The sequence below is a fragment of the Podarcis gaigeae genome, assembly GCF_964106915.1.
Source record: "Podarcis gaigeae genome assembly, chromosome: 3".
Lineage (NCBI taxonomy): Eukaryota > Metazoa > Chordata > Lepidosauria > Squamata > Lacertidae > Podarcis > Podarcis gaigeae.
In genome coordinates this window covers 37,669,369-37,691,019 of record NC_139680.1, presented here as the reverse complement: position 1 = coordinate 37,691,019, position 21,651 = coordinate 37,669,369, and the positions used below count along the sequence as shown (strand labels likewise).

At 40.2% G+C, this 21,651-nt stretch overlaps 1 protein-coding gene across 50 annotated transcripts in view; it reads right to left on the bottom strand.

Annotated features, from left to right (window-relative positions):
• Positions 1 to 21,651, bottom strand: part of RIMS1 (regulating synaptic membrane exocytosis 1) — a 228,382-nt gene that overhangs the window by 37,385 nt on the left and 169,346 nt on the right. For 17 of the 50 annotated variants that reach the window (XM_083729767.1, XM_083729789.1, XM_083729768.1 and 14 more), the window contains 4 exons: positions 20,201 to 20,230; positions 8,449 to 8,561; positions 4,354 to 4,520; positions 350 to 493 (listed from right to left, as the gene is read on the bottom strand). The exons of 12 other annotated variants lie outside the window; for them this stretch is intronic. In XM_083729767.1, the coding sequence (XP_083585893.1) occupies positions 350 to 493; positions 4,354 to 4,520; positions 8,449 to 8,561; positions 20,201 to 20,230 (454 nt within the window). The remainder of the gene's footprint in view (positions 1 to 349; positions 494 to 4,353; positions 4,521 to 8,448; positions 8,562 to 20,200; positions 20,231 to 21,651) is intronic. 21 more of the 50 variants (XM_083729775.1, XM_083729784.1, XM_083729791.1 and 18 more) reach the window with 3 other exon arrangements.

The window sequence follows — 21,651 nt, the reverse complement described above, 5'->3', positions numbered from 1 at the left end:
ACTTTCGGTGTGGATAAGACTTACGTTTTTGTCTCTTATGACCTTGTAGAATTTCCCCCTGAAATTTAGGATACCTAGATGTAATTGTAACTGAAAGCGACCACTGTGAATTCAATATTGTTGACCAGGAGGAAAACCAGGACACATCACACAATGAAGATCTCTTCTCCTTGCTCTTATTTGAGATAATAACCAAGCACGTCATAGGCTAGGACATCTAAAGTATTAAATACTCCTAAAGTATTAAATACACCTAGATACCCCTAAAGTATTAAATATTCCTACAATTAAAATAGCAAGGACGAGGATTGAGGGAATAAATATACAAGGGAAGGAAGCTAACTTTTACCTCACATCAGCAACAGTATGCCTTCTCCTTTTCTTTTCTTCCATATTCATTTTTATTCCTCTGTGCCCCGTCTCGCCATCTAATTCCCATGATATCCTTCTTTCTTTTTTGCCATCACTTTTGCAGCTTTCTAGGGACTTTGACCTTTTCCATAGTCAAAACATGCAGGCATGCAAAATTAAAATGTAAATAACTCAAAATAAAAATAAGGAACTACAGGCACTAGCTCTACATTCACACATGATTTTAGAGCACTACAAAGCAAGCTAGAAAAAAGAAACAACCAACTTTGGATTTTAAAAAACAAACAAACCCAAATGCAACTTAAACAATAACATAGACCCCAGCTGGCTAATTCTAAGAAGGCAATTATTTTCTGTTTCAGGGTTTCATTCTATGAGAACTGATCTATTATTGCCATGCAATGTTCTTCACCTTTAACAATTAAATGAACAAGAACCTCTCAATTAAGCCATGAAGGAGCGTCTCCACCCCCATCGTTCAGCCTGGACACTGAGATCCAGCGCTGAGAGCTTTCTGGCGGTTCCCTCATTGCGAGAAGTAAGGTTACAGGGAACCAGGCAGAGGGCCTTCTCGGTAGTGGCGCCTGCCCTGTGGAACGCCCTCCCAGCAGATGTCAAAGCAATAAACAACTATTTTACTTTTAAAAGACAACTGAAGGCAGCCCTCTTTAGGGAAGTTTTTAATGTCTGATGCTGTACTGTTTTTAATATTCAGTTGGAAGCCACCCAGAGTGGCTGGGGAAACCCAGCCAGATGGGCGGGGTATAAATAATAAATTATTATTATTATTATTATGCCTGTCCTGTTGAACAGGGACAATTCAAACACGCTTACATTTCTCAGAAGCAGACCAAGAATCACAAATCTGAAGTTACTGGTTGCTTTGTATGTGTTTTTTTTTTCTTTTTTAAAGTTAACAGCTCACTATCAGCTGTGCTAACTTTGCTATCCTTACAGATATGAACTTTTGAGATTGCAAAGTTAGGTGAGTCTTCTAGGAATTCATTAACTAAAACTATTTTAAAATTATAACTCAGTAACAATAATGAATGCCTGATCTTTGCAGGACTATTAATTTTCTGTGAGTCACATATTTATTGAAAAAAATGTAAAAACCTTGAGAAGTAATTAAATATGCAAAATGTTCTATTTAAGAAAAAAAAAGCAGGGAAAAGTGAAATGTCCATTCTGTATTACAACTTTTTTCAAGACTTATTCAACCTCTTTCCTATCCTGAAGAAGAATACTGCAAGTAATCTCTATAACACTTTTATTAGGTTTCTAAAAAGGAACGAAATATACCCTTTGATCTTATAATCACTTAAGTAGTCCCAGGCTATGAATTACACTCCACTTTCACATGATTGATGCATACAAAACCTTAGTGTGTGAGGGGAGGGCCTTAGCTCAATGGCAGAACATCTGCCTGGAATACTGAAGGTTTCAGGTTCAACCCCCTGAATATTCAGGTTAGGCTGCTGCCTGAAAACCTGGAGTGATTGTCAATCAGTATACACAATACTGAGGACCACTGGTCTGCTTCCATATAAGGCAGCATCCTATGCTTCTGTGCTCTGAAGTAAGCGAGATGCAGACTTCAGGGAAATAGGCTGCTATCATTTATAAAAATTGATGGGGTGAAACACCTGAGGAACTAGTTTGGCCACATAGCACTACTGCATTGAACAGGTTTATGGACCATCCTAAATTTACAGGCTGCTGCAACCAAATGGATGGATCACTGCTATAAAGAAGAGACAGGCTGGGAGATGATTGGCCTTATCTACCTAGTACTCGCTGAAGTCATATCAGTTACAATATGTACGCTAACGTACTGCTATATAGCTCAAGGCAATTTTCTCAGCTGTTTGAGTTCTGTCACCAGGCATGTACATTTTAACAGGAAAATCTAAACTCATGAAAATTCGGCTCAGCTCTACCAAGAGTCTCCCTCCCCAAATTTGAGGCAGAAGGTAGCAGTGGGAGTTTTGGGACAGCTCACGAAGCGGGGGGGGGGGGGGGAGATGCAAGCTTTCAATAAACTGCTATCACCTCCCATCACACACTCCATGGCAGTGATACTGCAGGAGCTGTTAGCTCAAAGGCATAGGACAGCCCTTCCCAACATGGTACGCTCTAGATGTTTTGGACTATGACTTTAATCAGCCTCAGCCAGCATGGCTAATGGTTAGGGATGATGGGAGTTGTAGTCCCCATCACGCCGAGGTTGCTTGGTGTTGGACATTATGCTATTAATTAATACTAACTTATAGCTGTGCTATAATGCACGCTTGGAAATAATGGGCAAGTTGGGCATTGAAACCCTAAATAAAGAGGAAACTTCGCTACTGGCGTAAATTCGGGGATGACAGAGCTCTGTTTTTTAAATGAACTCATTGCAGCTAAAGTGGAAGGCATGGCCAGATCATGCTGCAAATCTAAAAACTGAGCAAACTGGTCAACTTTTGTCAGAGATGGGATTTCAGTCTATCCCATCAGATTGCTCAAGTTCTCAGGTAACATTCAGTCTCTACTCCCACCTGATCCCCCCAAAAAAGAAAAACCAAAGACCATTTTGTCATGAAAAAGAGCCAGAGGGTGGGATTTTTTTGGAATGCTTTCAATATGTTCTGAGATAATGATTTGCAATTGCTGCTACCTGGAAAATCTCTGAGAAGCTGGTAAAGCTAGGAGATAGAAGGCCACAATCTTAATTAATGTTGAATAAATGTTGGAGTGTTGACAATTTATTTTGTAATAACAACAAAACATTTAGCTTCATGTTAAAAGCAAAACAAAAGCATGTTAACCTGAACTTATGATGCTCCTAAAATGACAGGGGAACTAGGAAGTAACAAAGCAAAAGGATTTTGACCCTACAATATATTTTTTTTAATTTCATAAAAAATTATATACCATTCAATTGTAGAAAAAAACACAAAGCAGTGGCAAACATATGGCATGCAGAACAAAATGTATACTTGTTGCAACTATTATTCTACAAATATGACTGTTGCAGGATCCCAGGCAACTGAATACATTGCTTCAGTTCAATCCAATCTTTTCAACCACTACTATGGGAGCACTAAAAGGAAGATAGCTTAGGACACCTTTAAATGTTACCCTGGTCACATAGGACATTCTTTTTTCCATGCCTGGCTCCTGTGCAGATGGGATAATGTTTGAAAGAACCAGCCTCACATAGAGAACTCAGTGTGCAGTCTGGGAGGAGGTGAGGAGAAGACCCACCCCACCAACTCTCTGCTAGTGTGGTTGGATCATTTAAGGACTACTTCAACCACATGGCAGCCACTCACAGGAAAGTGGGTCCCATGAAACCATGGTTAGATTTAAAGGTCTACATAGACACATCAAGAAAAGGGCACTATCTAAGAAGTTTGTACTGCATTTGCACAAACATTCCATAGGGTTAACTGGCTGCAATACAAAAAACAAACAAGCAAACAAAAATCTTGCCTTGTGGGACTATAGGGCCCCATTGATTATGTCATGAGGAAAGGCTTGAAATTTTAATGAAATATATGGAATGCCTTTCAAAGAAAATGTTGATATTTCAAAACAATCCTGAAACTTTGATTTCCATATCAGTTCAGAGGTGAAGTCCACTGAATTCAATGGGGCTTACTCCCCGGTAAAGTGTGTTTCTGGCTTGCAGCCTTGGTTTCATAAAGCCTTTGAGACTGCAAGCTCCTGTACCCAATAGTATTTAATTTCCTCTTCATAATAAATGATTGTATGACTATGGCTTTGCAATAAATGATTCTGTTAAAGTTCTGGGTTTCAAGCTGACCCACCATTGATAGCTGCTCAGATTTTGTTTTGCTGCTTCAGCAGTCATAATCCAAAGTTTGAGTTTCCTTTTTTCCTCCACCCCCCTTGCAACTAGCAATTGCTGTTTGTATATGCGTGTAAAGAACCGACTATTTGAAATATCCATATATGTCTACATTGCAAACTCACCTGATTCTGCCCCTCGGGTGCTCTGATTGCTCTGACATAAAGCTTGTGCTGCTGAGACGTGAGGCACTGCTGGCACGGGAAATGGCTGACACATCACTGACATCACTATCTGATGATTTGGCAGAGACGTTATCACAACTTCTGTACTGATCTGTTTGTATGTTATACTAAAGAGTTAAAAGAGAAAGTGTGAGTTCTCTTGACACAGTGTGAGGGAGGGAAAAGCTTCATGGTGTTACAAATCATTATATTGTTGTGACACTGGTAAACTCCAGAAAATTTCTATTATTATTATTATTATTGAAAGAAACCCCCAAAAGAACAACAATGTCTTATTTTGCCAGACCAGTACAAGGAACACTGGTGGAGGAAGAGGATTGCGGCGGGAGTGCACCGCCCCTGGCAGCGCGATCCTGGTGGGGTGCCATTGTGGCTGCTCCATCACCTGCGCTGGGCGCCACGCCCCTGCGGGCGGCATGCCACGCCCTCAGCATGTGCACCATGCCCCCAGGACGCATGTCAGCCCCGCCCCCGCCTGCTCTCCGCCCCCAGAGCATGAAGCTCCACCACTGACAGGGAATAGTTCTCATAATATAACAAATGGCTCAGGGGCCAGTTTTCCTCAATAATAATAATAATAATAATAATAAATGGCCTCATTTATAAATGATTTCAGTTCTAAGTAGTTCTATACCAGCCTTCCCAAACCTGATGTGCTCTAGCTTCTTTGGACTACAATTCCCATCAGCCCCATCATGGCTATGCTAGCTGAGTTGTAGTCCAAATCACCTGGAGGGCCCCAGCTTACTGAAGGCTCTCTAAAGTTGCTATGAATAAACAAGAAACCAACTATTGGGTAGCATTGTGCCAAGGAGTCTCATAAGATGATATTACCATTCTCATTTTCAGCATTGGCCTGGTGGCATTATTTTTTTTAAAAAAAAAATCTGTTGACAACTGTAGCATTTTAGTATGTTGACAACTTCAAAGGCTATATTAATTGAAGATATAAAACTGAGAGGTTGATAAGTGATGATGACATCTGCTTTATGTTTACACCCCATAAATGAGCTTCTAGGCAGACATTTAGCATGCCTGGATACCCACAACTCTGGGAGGAGCTTTGCGGTGACGTAAAGTTAATAAATTAGGTAAATAACCTAATAAAAAAAAAACTTAAAACCATGGAGAGACCTGGTCTGAACAAAGACATTGCATTCTTATCTCATTATACATGACAAAGCCATTTTTCACCTTCTCACCCCTTGCTTTTTCCTGTAAGACCTATTGCAGTCGTTAAGAGTCGTCAACAGGCTCAACACAGCTATCTGCCAATCACCCATTCCCACCACCCTTCTGAGTAATACCCCTCCCCACCTTCTCACTATATAGAAGGGTCTGGAAACTTCTGTTTCAGTGTATCTGAAGAAGTGTGCATGCACACGAAAGCTCATACCAAGAACTAACTTAGTTGGTCTTTAAGGTGCTACTGGAAGGATTTTTTTTTTTTGACTAATTAAATAAATAAGCATAATGGCAGTGTCATCATTGTTAACAATGGTGGCTATTAACACATAGCTGTGCACATTCATGTACTGAAACCAGCGGGAATTGCATGGATTTCAGTAAGACATGAACACACATACCTACAAAATAGACTACAGCTAATACTTGGGAAAGATGCACAGATTTTTAAGTATAAAGTTAAGGTATGAAGTAAAGCTGATAGCATCTACTGCACAACACAGGGATTTTAGCCCTAAAATTATAATAGCCAGCCACATTTGAAAACTGAAGCAACCTGTTCAAAGAGTATTCTCTTGAGTTGAAATGTACTGGAAATATTTAGATGTAATAAGCTTTCATATGCTCATAGATGTCTTTTGCTATTTTGTATATCAGGTTCCCCCCCCTTTTGTTGAACTTATCTCATAAGCTATGCAACAAAAATCTTAACCATGGCTATGGTAAGTTAAACAAAGGTGTGGACTCCCAAAGATGAGCTCGCACATCGTTCCTTACTGGTCTTTTAAAACTCCTGTACTGTGCTGAACTAAATCAAGGTTTGGCTTAGCATAACATCCAAGCCTGGGGCTCGTGGTTGACCTCTCTCCTCACTAGCCCAACCACTGTAGCCAAAAGATTCCGGGACAATGTACATATGTGCATAGAAAGCATCACAAATATTAAATACAGCAGTAATAACATAAATAATACCCAGCCCACCAAATACAGATATATCGGAGCAGTGAGAAAGCATAGTACAAAAAGTTCTCCACCCTGTCGTATATTTTAAAATGTTGCTTCCCCAAAAATCTCCAGCTTATAATGGAGTGCAAGAACCATTATGCAGATAGAATTTAGATCAGCCTCATTATGTGCCTGACAGATTTCAGAATGAACCCAGGGTTCCACTGTTTAAAGTCTCCAATCTAAGCCTAAACTAAAATGGGGAACACCTTTTCATAAAGTATCCAAGCGCCTGTGAAAAGGGACTCTCTTTGGGCAATCTTTTCGGAGCAAATATGCACACAGGGAGAACTTCATCCAGTGCTCCAGAATTATCAAGGCAACTAGATGTTGCTCCATTTTGTGACATTATACTGTGAGACGCAATTAAAGTATCCTCAGAGTGCAAGAGAACAGAAAACATTTGCTTTGGCAATGAGGGATATACTGAATTCCTCCCAGTAAGGTAACTGTTGTTTTGCTTGCCCTCAGTAATGATATTGCAAGCAAAATTTGATTGGCTATGTAGTGTCTTGATGTTATCTTCCACACTCTATGATCCCTGGTTGGCTAGTGGGGGGGGGGGTGGCTCTAGAGAAGCAACAACGGGAATAATGAAGTGAATGAAAAACCAAGGAAGAGGTAAGTCTGTTTTTCATGGGAGGGCCCTTTTCAACCCCTTCCAACCTTTTCAGCTTGGATTTTTTCAGGGTTGAAAATCTGGTGCAGCCCTCCTAGGTAGCACAACTTAACTTTTGCACTAGCTGCAAGCTGGAGATGCATACCATTATTGTGCATGCAGTTTCATTATTTCCAAACAAAAATATCCAACTTTCAACAAGCCCTCTCACTGGTTCAGAGTAGCAAACATAGTCTCCTCAGATGTTTTGTACCCCAGCTCCCATCAGCCCCAGCTGACCTGGCTAATGGTCAGGCAGCTGTAATCCAAAACATCTGGAAGGTACCATGTTCAGTGTGTTCCAAACACCTTCAGATCTTTCAAGCTATTCTATTTGACTTAGGTTCTTTATACTTAATCTAAAAATCATGTTTGCAGTTTGGCAGCTTTAATTGGGCCATACATGAAAATGGCCATGTCTGGTGCAGTCACACACTGGCGTACCACCTCAAACATGACTGATACAGAACCTGGAATCTGCCTGAGAAGTCTGTTATTTCTACTCTACAGAAGAAGGAATGCAAGCCTAGCAATCAAGGCAAACTACAGTCCATGTTAGATGTAGTTGTGCATACAACCTAATCTAGTACAGGGAGCAGGTGCAGAAACAGTAGTAACCATACTGGGACAATGTCTCTCAAAGATTCCACCCTCTCATCTTGCTCCTCTCCGCTGTTCTGATTAAAGAATTGTCACATTTCATTGGTAGGCTTGCTTTTCTTTAAAAAACGAAAGAAAAACCCCCATGAACACTGAAATCTTAAATTTAATAATCTAGTAAACACTTATAAATCAGATCAACCATTCCAAGCCTTGCTCTGTATCTTCAAGAGGCAAGACACTTATTCCAGTTATTCCAATTATACCAAATATCTACCTAAGAGAAAAACATCAAACACAAATATGCAAATAACTCTTGCCACTTTCTTGTGAAATCAAAAAGCCCCTCTGGGGTGATTCTACAGCTCCCATTACATAGGACTAAAGACAACTGTAGCAACAAAACTGTTTCAGGAGCTTCTGATGCACTGTAAAAACTGAATGGATGAAATTATGCCCCCAAAATAAAGTTAGTATTTGTAGTGACTTCAAGTCTTCCTAGAAACTTTTGCGTTAGATCGTATTTTAAATCAAGGTTTCTCCTTCCCCTTTCCAAATAAAGTATTATATTTTAACACTAACTTTACCTTAGTATATTGCTCACGTTCAAGTTCTTGACTAGAACCAGACTCTGTTGTCTGGTTATAACGGTGCATTTTCATTTTCATCTGTCTCGTTCGTTCCTCCACTACTAAATTTGCTGTAAAAACACATAATGGAAGCCTATTAAAAAGAGACGAAAAGCTTTTAAAGAAACAAATGGTTTACATGCAACTTAGACCTTATTTCAACTTGAACAAGAAGTATTCAAATAACAAAAATAAGCACTGTGTGTACACAAGACATAGGCATGCTAATGTTAATATAATGATTTGCTTGCAAATATTTGTAGGATACAATTCTAAATTTGCTACATAATTATAGGTGGTACAATAGATTCTAAACCAAGAAAAGAACATTTGCTTGTTTAAAGCTGATAAATCTTGGCAGTACAGTAGACCCACATATTATGCAGGCGGTACATTATGGGGACAGAGCATAAAGCCAAAATCGTGTATAATCAAATCACATTGGGTGCAATGGCGGGTGGGATTGCCAAAGTTCCCCCCCCCCCCCAGATGCCCACCCGCTTTCTATTTATTTATTTGCCACGCTTGTAAAGCTGAATGTGCACAAGTTAAATGTGTGTACATTGCGAGTCTACTGTATCTGTAGAACTGTAGCATTCAATCATCTCAACATAAATATAACTATACTTCGTTATCCTATTCAAAATAACACTATGCAATACTTGCAAGTGTGATAGATGTGGGTTCAGACAATCATTGCACTGGCTTCTATAAAACTAACTGGCTAAGGCCCCAATCTTAGTCTATGCTAAAGTCTGAAAAGGGAGCATTTTTACACCTCACACTTAAACCCTTTGTAAGAGAAGCTGGCATTCCAGAAAGAAAGCCAAGCTGTGGTTGGTATTCAGCTAAATTGAAATTAAGGGGTCTAACTTAGGCATGTTTAATTAATTTAAGTGTCACCTCTGAATAACAGTTGAATACCATCCTGTACGTAGCCTCTTCAGACTTTGATTTGAGTATTTGATTTACAGTTATTATATCACATTATATCACTCACTAATTGGGCCTGAGTGCCAGACTCCCTCCCTCCCTCCCTCCCTCCCTCACAAGGCTATCAAAATTGATAGGTTACTTCTCAAACAGCTACAATCTTGAAATCAGGTGCACACGCAGCCTGATGCAATCTACATCTCCTCACAAAACTGGTGACTCAATGTATACCCCAAAATGTTCAAACCACTCATGTACCATATACAGGCAAAGTACTCTGATTACTGAAAGAGTCTGAAGTGGACGTTAGCGTACCACTGTCAGAAAAAAGGGGGCTCAAAGTATATCACTCAAATGGTCAAGGTGTTTCCAGGTGATTCAGGAAGCAGACATGTAAAAATACACAAGGTCCAATTTTCATAGAGTCTGTCTGGATTTTTTTCCCCTCATAAAGGTTGCCTACAATTGTGTATTTTGATTTCAGAGGTTACAGATTCACCCAATTCGTGATTATTGATTTTACACAACAAGAGTATTATCAAAACACTGAGTAAATCACATTATTTTATGTTACAATGATATACAAAAAGATGTTTTATTAAGGAGATACACAATGCAAATGTGGAAAATCTAACCTTAATAGATTTCTTTCTCTCTCTTCAATAATGTTTTAATTTGGTAAAGTATATAAAGTTATTTAAACTACAGCATGCAACAATAAATCAATGAGAAATATTAAAAAACAGCACATATTTAGCTTTAAATTTAATACTGCCTAATTTTCCACATTCTTAGTCACAAAACCATGTTTTTAGTTGTAAAACTCCATTTAGTAAACAGAACAAAACGAAACAGTGCCTCAAAATATTAATCTACTTTTTCAGATTCATGTCCCCTCTCCCATGCAAACCCAACTTTATCTGGAAAATGCCCCAAGAAACATATTTAGATTGCTAACTATATGGTTACTTGTGGTGAAGTCTCAATGAAACTACATGGTGCCGTCTGTACCAGATCTAAAACACCAAAGTGTTTATTCCATGTGCAGCATGTTGTTGTTTTTTAAAAAAACTTTTTCTGTCTCTGTTATTGTTATGTTGAGCTGCTAATATTACTTTTCTGCACACTGCACTGTTCAATCACGTTGGAAAAACAGCATGCGATTGAAATAAATTAAAGAATTGTAGGCTACTCCATATGCCTATTTATCACCTACAAACGCAATGATCCTCAGATTGCAGGTTCCAATATGAATGCATTTATATGAAAATAATGTGAGTTTATTAACTGAATTGTAGATTTGTGTATTAGAAACTCTGTCTTTCAAATTCCCTTTCAGGAAGCCTGGTCAACAAGGCATCTTTTCTCTAGAGAGCAAAGGTGAACAACCTGTAGCCAATGGTGCAGTCCCCAACCTCATTTTATATGCCCCCCCGAACTTTCCGGAGTTGCTCTACTCTTCTATCCCAGTGGAATGGAGCCCCTTTCTAACTGTTCACATCCTCCTTAATGTTCCTGGTTTTAAGAAGTGCTTTCCTCTTTCTGCACAATTGCAGAAAATTTGGAAGAGGCGGTATTACATTTAAGAAAAATATATTGATGGGTTTTAACTAACATTTCCCTGGTTGTATGACTTTGCAAAAATAAGTCATTGTCCCCCAGATCATTGAGAACAAATTTAGGGTTGTTCTGCTTTGTATATGTGTGCGTGTAGCACATAAAATCTACTTCCACTTGCTTTTTAAACGGAAAAAAAGATTCATTGGCCTGATGGACTTGAAGAAAACATATGTATGCTTATATGAGAGTAATTTCATCAACCCAGTTGGGCTTACTTCTGTGTAGAGCTCTACAGGAGTAGGAGCTGGTTAAAACTGAGTTAGAGTAATCTTTATTATTTATGAATGTAATCTTTATTAATTAATTCAATACACTTTTGTCTCTTGCTATGTCCACCAATGGCATGTGGCCTCCAACCAATTACCCTTGAAGATATGGGGGCTTTGATAGAAAAAACAAGGTTGCCTATCCCTGCTAGAGAGTAACCATGCTCATTTGAACATGAAAAATAACATATCTGTCATTCAAATAACTGGTTTAGTGTATTCCCCAACCAGTTCAAATAGTCCCAGTTACGTGGCCAACTGTCAGAAATCCATCTTGGTGTGGCGAGCAAGAGTAGCCTGTTAGCAGTGGCGGAGCTTCAAGCTCTGGCAGGGGGGCGGAGAGCAGGCGAGGGCATGGCTGGTGCACTCCCAGGGGCATGGCGCCCAGTTCGGGGGGGGGACTGCGATAGCACCCTACCGGGATCGTGCTGCTGGGGGCGGTATGCTCCCCCCGCACCCCTGTTCCTCCACCAGTGCCTGTTAGATGATTCATATGGGAATCATTGCAGGCATGCCATAGCAAGCACAAAACTGGCTGTAGAGTTAGATAGGTGAACTGGCAAAGGAGGAGGAGACCAGTATCAGATGTGGTGGGACAGCAGTGCTCAGCTGCATTACTGTTGCTGACCAGGATATAGAGAAGTAAGGTTAGCACGGTGCTAATGAACTGATGAAGCCAAACCAGTGCTCCTGCTGGTGTGTTTGCACCACACTAATCTCACCGCCACCTTGTTCCTTCCCTCTAGCTCCTAGTAAGCAGGAGTGACACAACTGACTGGAAGTCAGGTGAGCAGTGCCACCCTGCCATGCTGCCCACCACTGGTTTGGGACAATGTGAATGCAAGAAAAATAGAGTCAACAGCAACAAGGAGAAGAAAGAAGTCACACTCCTTGTCAAACTGCAGGTCTTGAGTTATAAATATCTAACTTTAGAGAAATACAGTCAGGAGACAGCTAGAAGACAATCAAGGCCTGATGAATATATGGGGGAAACTATGAAAAATGGGGAGAGAAACCTATTACCTGGCTTTCAGGAGTTTAGACACTATCCTGTCCCAGAATAAGAGACTTGACATTCAAATAGCACTTTTGCATTCTACAACTATATACTTTATCAATAATTTGAACACTGTTGATTTCTGCCTTGAGCCCTTGGCATATACATTTAAATAAACAAAACATTATTCAAGTTGACTGAAGCTCATTGGTGTTGAGCCCATGACTCTCCTGGAGAAATCTCTATGCCTATTTTTGGCTATTGAAACTGAAACATTGACTCTAGAGGACCACCTCACATGATCTGGCTGCCATGGGGGAAGCCACTGAAATCGCTTCTGTGTGGTCTTTCGTGTACACTGCAAGCAATTTCATGCGCACCAGCTCATACTTCCCAGATCTGGCCCTACCACATGGTTTCTTTCCATACTCCAGCAAGCTATAAATAGAAAAAGTAATTTATGCATGGTGCCTAGCACAGTGACGGGTGTGGGATGAGTAATCAAAATGATGATGATGATGAATAGGCATGGTATTAGCAATTAAAATTATGATGATGATTAGCGATAAGAACGACATGAATTGTGATGAAACAAATTAAGCTGAAGCACAGATAGAAATCGCACTGTGGGGACCAGTCCATAGGATGGCATGAAGTGCATGAAACTGCTGGCCCTGTAGATCAGCTGCCATGAGAAGGAAGTTTCAAGCTGTCTCTACATGGCAGCCATATTGTGAGAAACACTTTATTACCCTTGCCTATTAATAGACTGTGGGTGGTAGAATTAGATGCATGCTTTCTCTTTCTTTCTCATAATTTAGCAGCAGGAAGTTATCAGAAATCTACAGCCCAGTTCCTACACTTAGCAGGCTTGCATTAGATAAACTGGCATGCTCCCCACAAATGAGGTTGATGCTCCAATTTGCATGCTGTTTTTACAAAAGAGGTGAAGATCATACAAATCATGTTTGCATGTACAGTACAAATTTCCACATAGCTTCACATAATATAGCAGGTGCTTGGTGGATGAGAGGGGCATCTAGTCCTCCACTGCCCCACCATGTAGACGAAACTAACTTTTTTTTAGGTGTACGACAGCCGAAAAGGAAAGAAAGCAACTCTGAAAATATGTCTGCTGTAAAACAGGCAGGGGCATTCAAAGCGTGTATGTAACAAAGCTGAAAATAGTTTTCTGTTGTGAAGATATGAATGGGTGTGCATGCATGCTCAACAGGATTAACATAAACAGTTGGAAAAATCTGAACGACTTAATAGAGCTAAATTGGATCATAGTTAGTACCACTTTTAACAGTGCAAATTTCAGTGCTTAATCCCTCCTCCAGTTGAACACAAGTGAGGATATGATTGCTTATGGTCAAAGTTAGATGGACAAATACTGCAGAAAAGAGTAGGCTTCCTTCCTTCTGGAGTCTACGATGCACATTTCTTCCTTGCTTGCTTTCATAGCACAGGTTTGTCTGGAACCTGTAGCTTTCCAGATGTTGTTGAACTACAGCTGCCTGCAGAACAGCCAGTGTCTTGGATGACTTCTAGGTCCAGTTGACTTGTATGAGGAGATTCACTGTCATAGTCACATTGGTTTGATCCTTTTACAGACAGCGTGCTCTTGTCATCTTGATAAAGGTATACATGAAAACTCTGTTGTCTCAAACCACAACCTAAACCAGCATCTTAGTCAATGTTATGGGTGAGGGAGAGTAATCAAAGGACAAGTCATCATACTGATAGTAATGGATGATGAAGCAGAAGTGATAAAATTTCCAGTCATCTGTTCTTATTAGAATGAGAACACACACATTTTTAGGATCTACAGGTGCTGTGAAACTAACTCATAGAATACTGGGAGCCACCTGCCAAAGGTTCTCCATCTCAATGTATCAGAGTCTGATGAATTTGTTTAGGAAGTTTTTGCTTACAATGTGTCATGCTCTCCCATCTATTGAATAGGTGTGAGTGCCATGTTTGACCTCTGTTCCACAACTGTGTGTGCAGCAACTGTTGGATTATCCCTTCTACCAGCCTTTACTTTGTCAGATTTCCTGGAATGGGGCAAACTACAAACCAGCCCCTTGAGTACCACCTTGGTTTCAGTGCTGGGGTTGCAGCTGTTTCTGAAGGGCTGTATCCATTCCAAGGCAAACTTGGCTAGCCACATACTGGCCCTTGGGTTTGTATCAGCCATATTTCTTGCAGAGATGTATTTGTGGGTTTGCTATGCACCAATTCAATTGGTCATTGTTTTAGTAGTTAGGCTGACAAAATGCATTGTGGGCTATAAGGTTTGTTAGAAGGACAAAGGAAATGCTTGTGGTGCCTGAGAGAAGAGTCACAAGTCCACTCCAGGTGACTAAAAATAAATTACAAACTTTGTTTCTAGCCACATTAGGTGGGAAGCTGGGAGGCTGCTGTGGCAATTGGCTTTTCTGCTCAGTCATCCTAAAAAAAGGGGGCTGGAAAAACCGATGAGCTGGTGCTTGGGTACACTTACTCACAAGTAGATAGTTGGTTGTGCTGTAGAATTCTCTTCTCTTTTCTTCCCTCCTTGGGTCCATGGTGCAAAGGCAGCAGACAACAGATGAAAGGCAGAGGCTTTCCCGACTGCCTTTCTTCCTCCTGCCACTCTGGCTTATGGTATGATGTCAGGGAAGTCGACAAGAACGCACCTCTCCATTAGATCAAAATGGTGGTTGTGACACTATGCAGACCATCTCAGTCTAGCATTTCTAGGGGCTAAGGCTGACCTGGAGGAGCAGCTGCTTACCTGATGGCTTTCCTTGGTAACTGTGCTCTAGGAGCCCAAACAACATCCCTGACAAGTCTCCAGGAAGAGGCAGCTATGACAGAAACAGTTGCCTTCTGCCTCAGCAGTTTGGCTTGTTAAGCCAGGGCAGTTCAGGTTTCAAGTTCCCTGTATACAAACCATTTCTAGTACAGGTAACAAGCATCTTATGCTTATTTTACTTACACAATTACAGCTTTGTGTAGGTGTGTGGGGAAAATCAATCAATAAATTGAAAATAGTGGAACCCACTCTCCATTTATTTACCCACTCCTACCCACAGCTCCAGGCTTACCTGGCTTTGGGAAAGTGGCATGGGGGCTCTGGCAGTATCCCAGAGCCCCTGCACAGCCTTCAGAAAGCTGGGTGAGGCGCCAGGTCTAGAGAAGAAGGCTCAAAGGCACTGGTAGGATTGTAGAGCCCTCCATCCACCTTCTCAAAGCCAGGTAAACAGCCCTATACCTTGCAGGGGGCAGCGGTTCTGTGGGTTTCTGGATCTACACATGTTTGTGTTTGCATGTGGATTCCCAGAACTGAACCTTTGCATAAGATGCGAGTTACCTGTATACGTGTTGCAAAAACCCTCTATAGATTTGATGCAATGATAAATTGTAAATTCATGATCCTTTTGATTCTTGAAATTTGTAACGAGTATGGAACATTCCCAAAATGTTAAAAAAATTCCTGGAATCTCCAAAACGTTGTTGTTGCAAAAGTCGAATCGATTTCTAATAAATATTCAGAAATAATCTCAAACATTAGTTCATTTCTAGCTTATTATTCCTGAATCTTGAGGAGGGATACATAGTCTCACATTCCATGCTCCAGTCACTTCTCTAGTCCATTGATGCACTCTCCATTTGCAAACTCTTGTGTTCGTCTACATTGAGGAACCTCAAGCACACCTTCCAAGGTCCCATGAATACTTCCTCATTGGCTCATCAGTGTCCTACTTATCTGTCTCCAACTGTATTCATCAATTCCCACTATCCAACACTAAATCCAAGGTGCAGCTAAGGCTCAAAGGAGGCTATAGCACTTTTACATTATCTTCTATAACCCCATTGGTCATTGGTTTGGGATGCACACAATTTTGATGTTCTTTCAGCACTTCTCCTCTGAGCCTCTTATGTATTCTAGAAATTACCTGAGGGGTAATGTTTTTCTGTTTGTTTCTCTCAAGGTTTCCCTGTAGAAGATCAAATCCTTTATTTTGGATCCACATGCTAGTCGTTCCCATTCAGCATGTTATGGTGGTACACATAGTGTTCTTGTTTACCAATGGAAGAAAAATTGTACTCATTCCAGACTGACAAGCAGACTGAACAACTTGACCCAGCCCAACAGCCATGTTTTATTGTCTCCCAGGTGTTTAGAAACCCCCCCCCCATTTTTTCAGTCTCAGTCAGGCAGCTCAATCTCAGTCAGTGAGTTATTTGTGGGGACACAAGTTGCGCACTCTTAAAATTACTGAGCTGGTTCTGGAGGACTCCAGTATATCAAAACCAATCACCTCATTCAAACGCCCAGAAGAACATTCAAAGGTAGAGATAACCTAAGCCAATGCCACACTTATTTTTACCTTTTTTACAGTATGCATCAGCAACCATTAGGTCTCCTGTCTTAACAGTAAACTTCTTAAAAATCATCCAGAGACATATGTATGAATTTCTAATTATTTATATCTTATATTTGTACTCTGCATTGCATTTATATTTTAAGTAATTCTTCTCTCTTGTATACTACCCTAGAAAAAAGCCCCACTGGGTTTAATAGGATTTACTCCCAGGTAAGGATAGCACTTCAGCCACTATCACTTTTAAGGGTTGCTTAATTTGATGTAGATATAACATGGAGTCTGGCTACAGAGCCATTTATAAATCATGGCACAATCGCCACGCATCTCTCAACTTTTTAAAATCTAGTCCTGTAGCAGAAAACAGCATGAGAGCCATCTCCAGCTCCACAGGGTGAGATTGAGGGGTTCTCAATAGCAATAATTTGTACACCATCCTCAGTGACAAGAGGAAATAAAACATTGGCATATGCATGGTTATAACAGATTCCATTCAAAACAATAGCAGAGGTAACTATGATGCATTTGGAGACAGAGATAGTTATACTCCTTATCTGCTAACTATAGCTCTCTTCACCCATGTGCAAAATTTACAATAAATGTGTTGAGGAGACAGGCCTTCCAGTGTCAATGCACTCATGGCGTCCATTCCCAATGTTCTGACAGCCTTTGGGGATAGGAAACACCTATGCTGATACAGTTGTAGATCTCTACAACTCCCTTTCACATGTCTAACACAGTGCATGGACATTAGGGTGAGGTGGAGTGATAATGTCAGGGTGGGGCCCAGTGGGGCCTGGTCCCATCCCATGCATTCTTGTACACATGGGGCACACATGACAAGGGCTTGTGATTAAAAACAATAAAAGGAAATATTTACAGGGAAAATTCAGAGTTCTTTTTGAGGATTTCTAAGGCTGCTGAAGCAAATGGGAAAACCTTTCGTAGTTGTAGTACCATTTCAGGCTTCAGCTCTCTCTGTGTGTACATGCTCTCTGCACACAGAAAACTGAGTTTAATGGGAATTACTCCCAGGCAAGTTCTGAACAGCAGCCATAGACTTTCCTTTAAGTTGCTCTACCCGTTACTTCTTTCTGGAATGTTAATTTCCTGTGGTGGCCACCCCCCCCCCCACAAAAGCGAAGTACAGTGGTACCTCGGATTACATATGCTTCAGGTTACATACGCTTCAGGTTACATACTCCGCTAACCCAGAAATAGTGCTTCTGGTTAAGAACTTTGCTTCAGGATGAGAATAGAAATCATGCTCTGGCGGCATGGCAGCAGCAGGATGCCCCATTAGCTAAAGTGGTGCTTCAGGTTAAGAACAGTTTCAGGTTAAGTACGGACCTCCGGAATGAATTAAGTACTTAACCCAAGGTACCACTGTATTCAAAAATGCAGTTAATGTGTCACCAGCAGCATAAACTTGCACTCAGTTTAGGATTTTTAGTTTTTGCTGCATAAACGAGTCATGACACAAGATAAAACAGTTGGTTTATGGCCTTTATCAAGGTCACACATCAAGATTCTTCCTGGGTGACAGATTTGTCTCAACACAATAAGTAAGTTCAATGGTAGATATGCCAGGTTGTTGGTGTTTTAGTGCACAGAGGTGCCCCTGAGGCCATATTGTGACAAAACACAATGAAGCATTTGAAATGGAGATGCAGATGTTGATAATCATGACAGATTTTTTCCTTTTTTTAAAAAAAAGCAGTGGAGTTAAGAAAAGATTTAGAATCAAGTATACAAGGAAATATTAAAGGAACAAGTTACTGTTCCTTTACAGTAATTCTAATTCTACAGTAATTAGAATTGTGTTGATTGACCGCAACATGTCTTAATTGCCACAGACAATTACAGAACAAGGGCAATTGCATGGAAGTAGTTTTTGGTTATACATTAGCAGAAACTAAGATCAAACCCACAAAAAAATGTGTAGAGCATTCTTGAGCAGGCCCCCTGCTTACAAAAGTAGAGTTGTGCTGATCAGCTGCTGTCTGTTTATCTTTACCCATTTAGATCTCAGTGGCCAACCCCCCACCATGACTGCCTGAACAAAGGACAGGCATTTGCAGCCTTACAATTTATAACTTTGGGAAAACTTACAGGCAGGCACTTCCAGCACTTTTGAAAGGTTCCAAGCACATTTTCCAGGCAGCTTGATGGGAACCAATGGCACAGCAGTGCTTACTTATGCACTCATTGTGTTTGGTCCCAGCTCCTGATAGAGAGAACAATTCAATCCTGCTGAGGTCACTTGCTGTCTGCCTGTACTCCACATGGCCTACTGCTAGAGGGTTCAAATAAGGTGCCTCTGTTGCTCAAGTAACCTCCCTCACCCCTTCCCTTTTAAACTTGTTGGCTCCTGCTTCTCTTCTTTAGGAAAGTTTTTAATGTGTAACATTTTAATGTATTTTTAATCTTTGTTGAAAGCCACCCAGAGTGGCTGGGGAAACCCAGCCAGATGGGTGGGGTACAAATAATAAAAATAAAAATAATTATTATTTGTTTGGACAGTCCTGGTATCATAAAGCCGTTGACCAACATTGCACCAGGACACTTCCTAGCATTCCTAAGAATGCATTCCAGTTCTCTTCCACTGAAGCACTCCAGTGGTAGGTCAGCATAAGAGATAGTAGTGTAGTGGGTTGATCAACTAATGGCAGAAATGCTTTGCCCATTATAAAGGTCCAGGTACCTAGACTGCCCCCTTCTTCACACTGCTGGACTTCATAAACAGCTTGGCCAGCATCAGATGTAGATATTCCCAGTGTCTCCTTCCAGCTGGATTTATGTTACCCTTCCTGATTCTTGCAGTTACCTGTTTGTGATGGGTGAGTATTTGCTAATGGATTAGGTTCTCCCTGACTGTTACTGTGATGTTCCCTCCCAAAGACCTCCTTTGGGCTTTACTTCTTACTGCTTTGGCACCTCATTTGCCCCCCATTATGTCCAAACCAGGGAACTCAGACTAGGAAAATAAGTCAGGATCGCACTGAAGTAGAGATGAGAGAAGGAATGCTAAAATCCAGGGTTCATTTCCAGCTTACAAAGCCATGGTATATGAAACATGGAACAATTGTCAAAACTAGGCTCAAGTGTCTTTTTAAAGTGGCCCATATTGATCCCCATGATTAAACAGAGCTTTCAGAAGATCTACAAAAGGTAAGGGTTTTTGTGTGTGAATTCTCCAGTCCTTTATACTGGGTCCAGAACTGGGCATATTCTCATTATCTGTGAGATAGAAGTAAACATTCCCAGACGATGACAACCAAGTTTGTACCTGGTCAGAGGTTGAGATAATATTTCATTAAAATAGATTTGAGGTTAGTAAAACTATTTTACGACTCTAATGGACTGGATGATGTTTAGATACTTGAGAAGTAACCTTTTCCACAGATTTACATTCTTAACTGAATGTAACCTACAAAAAATGGATTGACATGAAATTAGTGCAGAAGAAAGGTAAAAATAACATGACGAGTGTTAGTAAAATTGACATGAATATTTACCTTTTGATGATGAGCTATAATTCTCTTGTTCTTCAATGAATAAAATGCACGGAATGATGGGAACAAAAGAAAGAAATCAGCAAATTTAAAGTTAGACAAAAAAAGGTGTTATACATGAGAATGACAAACACTATAGGCTCTGTTGCAGCATGCATAAAATTAATGTGGGGAACTTGGATGACAAGACCATGACAAATTATAAAGTCTGAGGCCAATAGAGAGCTAAGTATGGTCAAGTCCATTGGAATAAATTGCCTTAAGCCCACTTAACAAGATGTTGGGTTGTGGCCTGTTCTTTTTTTAAGATAAACTTTAATATTAAAAAATAAAAAGCTACTTCTCTGTTGTACACAATGAGCACTTAAAAAATAAGCAGTAGGAAAAGGGTTACTCAAGTGAGGAGACATCTCTTCAACTGTTACTTTTTCACATCTTTCATTTAAAAAGATTCACACTAGTGCTGGGTGGAGCCTAAAACGTACATTGGAGCAAGTATTTTCTTTTTATCCATTCCCGATTAAAGTACTTACATACTGCACTTAATCTGACCGGTATTAAAAAATACACGATTGTATCAGAAAGCACTCTCCAGTTCAGTCCAACAACAACTAAAGCAAAGCTTGAATTGCAAACAACGGAAGAGCAGGATCACACACACAAAGAGTGAAGCACCTATGGGAGTATGTTAACAAAAGATTGAATGAATGAATAGCTACTGCATGACTTTTCAATGAGCAATTGTCATATCATTTTCACAACGGTGACCATTAAAAGTAGCTTGCTTTATTAAATATTACTGAACACCTACTTTTCCTTTGAAAATACCCACTTTTATAAAATGCAGTGGCTGTAGGGTACCCCCCCTCCCCTCTTCTTTCCTGGATGTGCCATGTAATCCAACAATAAGCACTGGCAACTTTAAAATAATTCAAGAAGTGTTTTAAACAATGTAATAGGAAATAAAGAAATGAATAGGAAGTCCTTTCAATAAACGGGGGTTTACTATCTGAAACTAAACTGCAGAATGCACAGATCAAATGGCTCACGAAACAGTGCAAAATATTGCAGAATTAAACATCGCCTTACTTCCAGGTGGAGTTGTGATTTGTGTGATTTATTGTCACTGAACCAGGTTCAAATATTTTTTTAAGTGTAAATGACCAGAGCAGCATTTTCCGTTCACCTAGCAATCTATAACCACTGGTATTTGTGAAAGCAAATCCATCAAGCATCTCTTCTAGAAATCTCTATTCATCTGAAGTCTGCTGGATAGCATGCTTTGTTGAATCAAACAAGAGCAGAACAAAGGAAAGTCTGAAAACTGAAATATTCTCATAAGCAGGAAGCGGTCAAGTGTCCTCAGTGAACTGCAATGCTAGTTCAAACATAGCTCAATTGCTGGCAAATGTTCTTCCCTAAGTATCACTTGCACATTATTATTATTATTATTA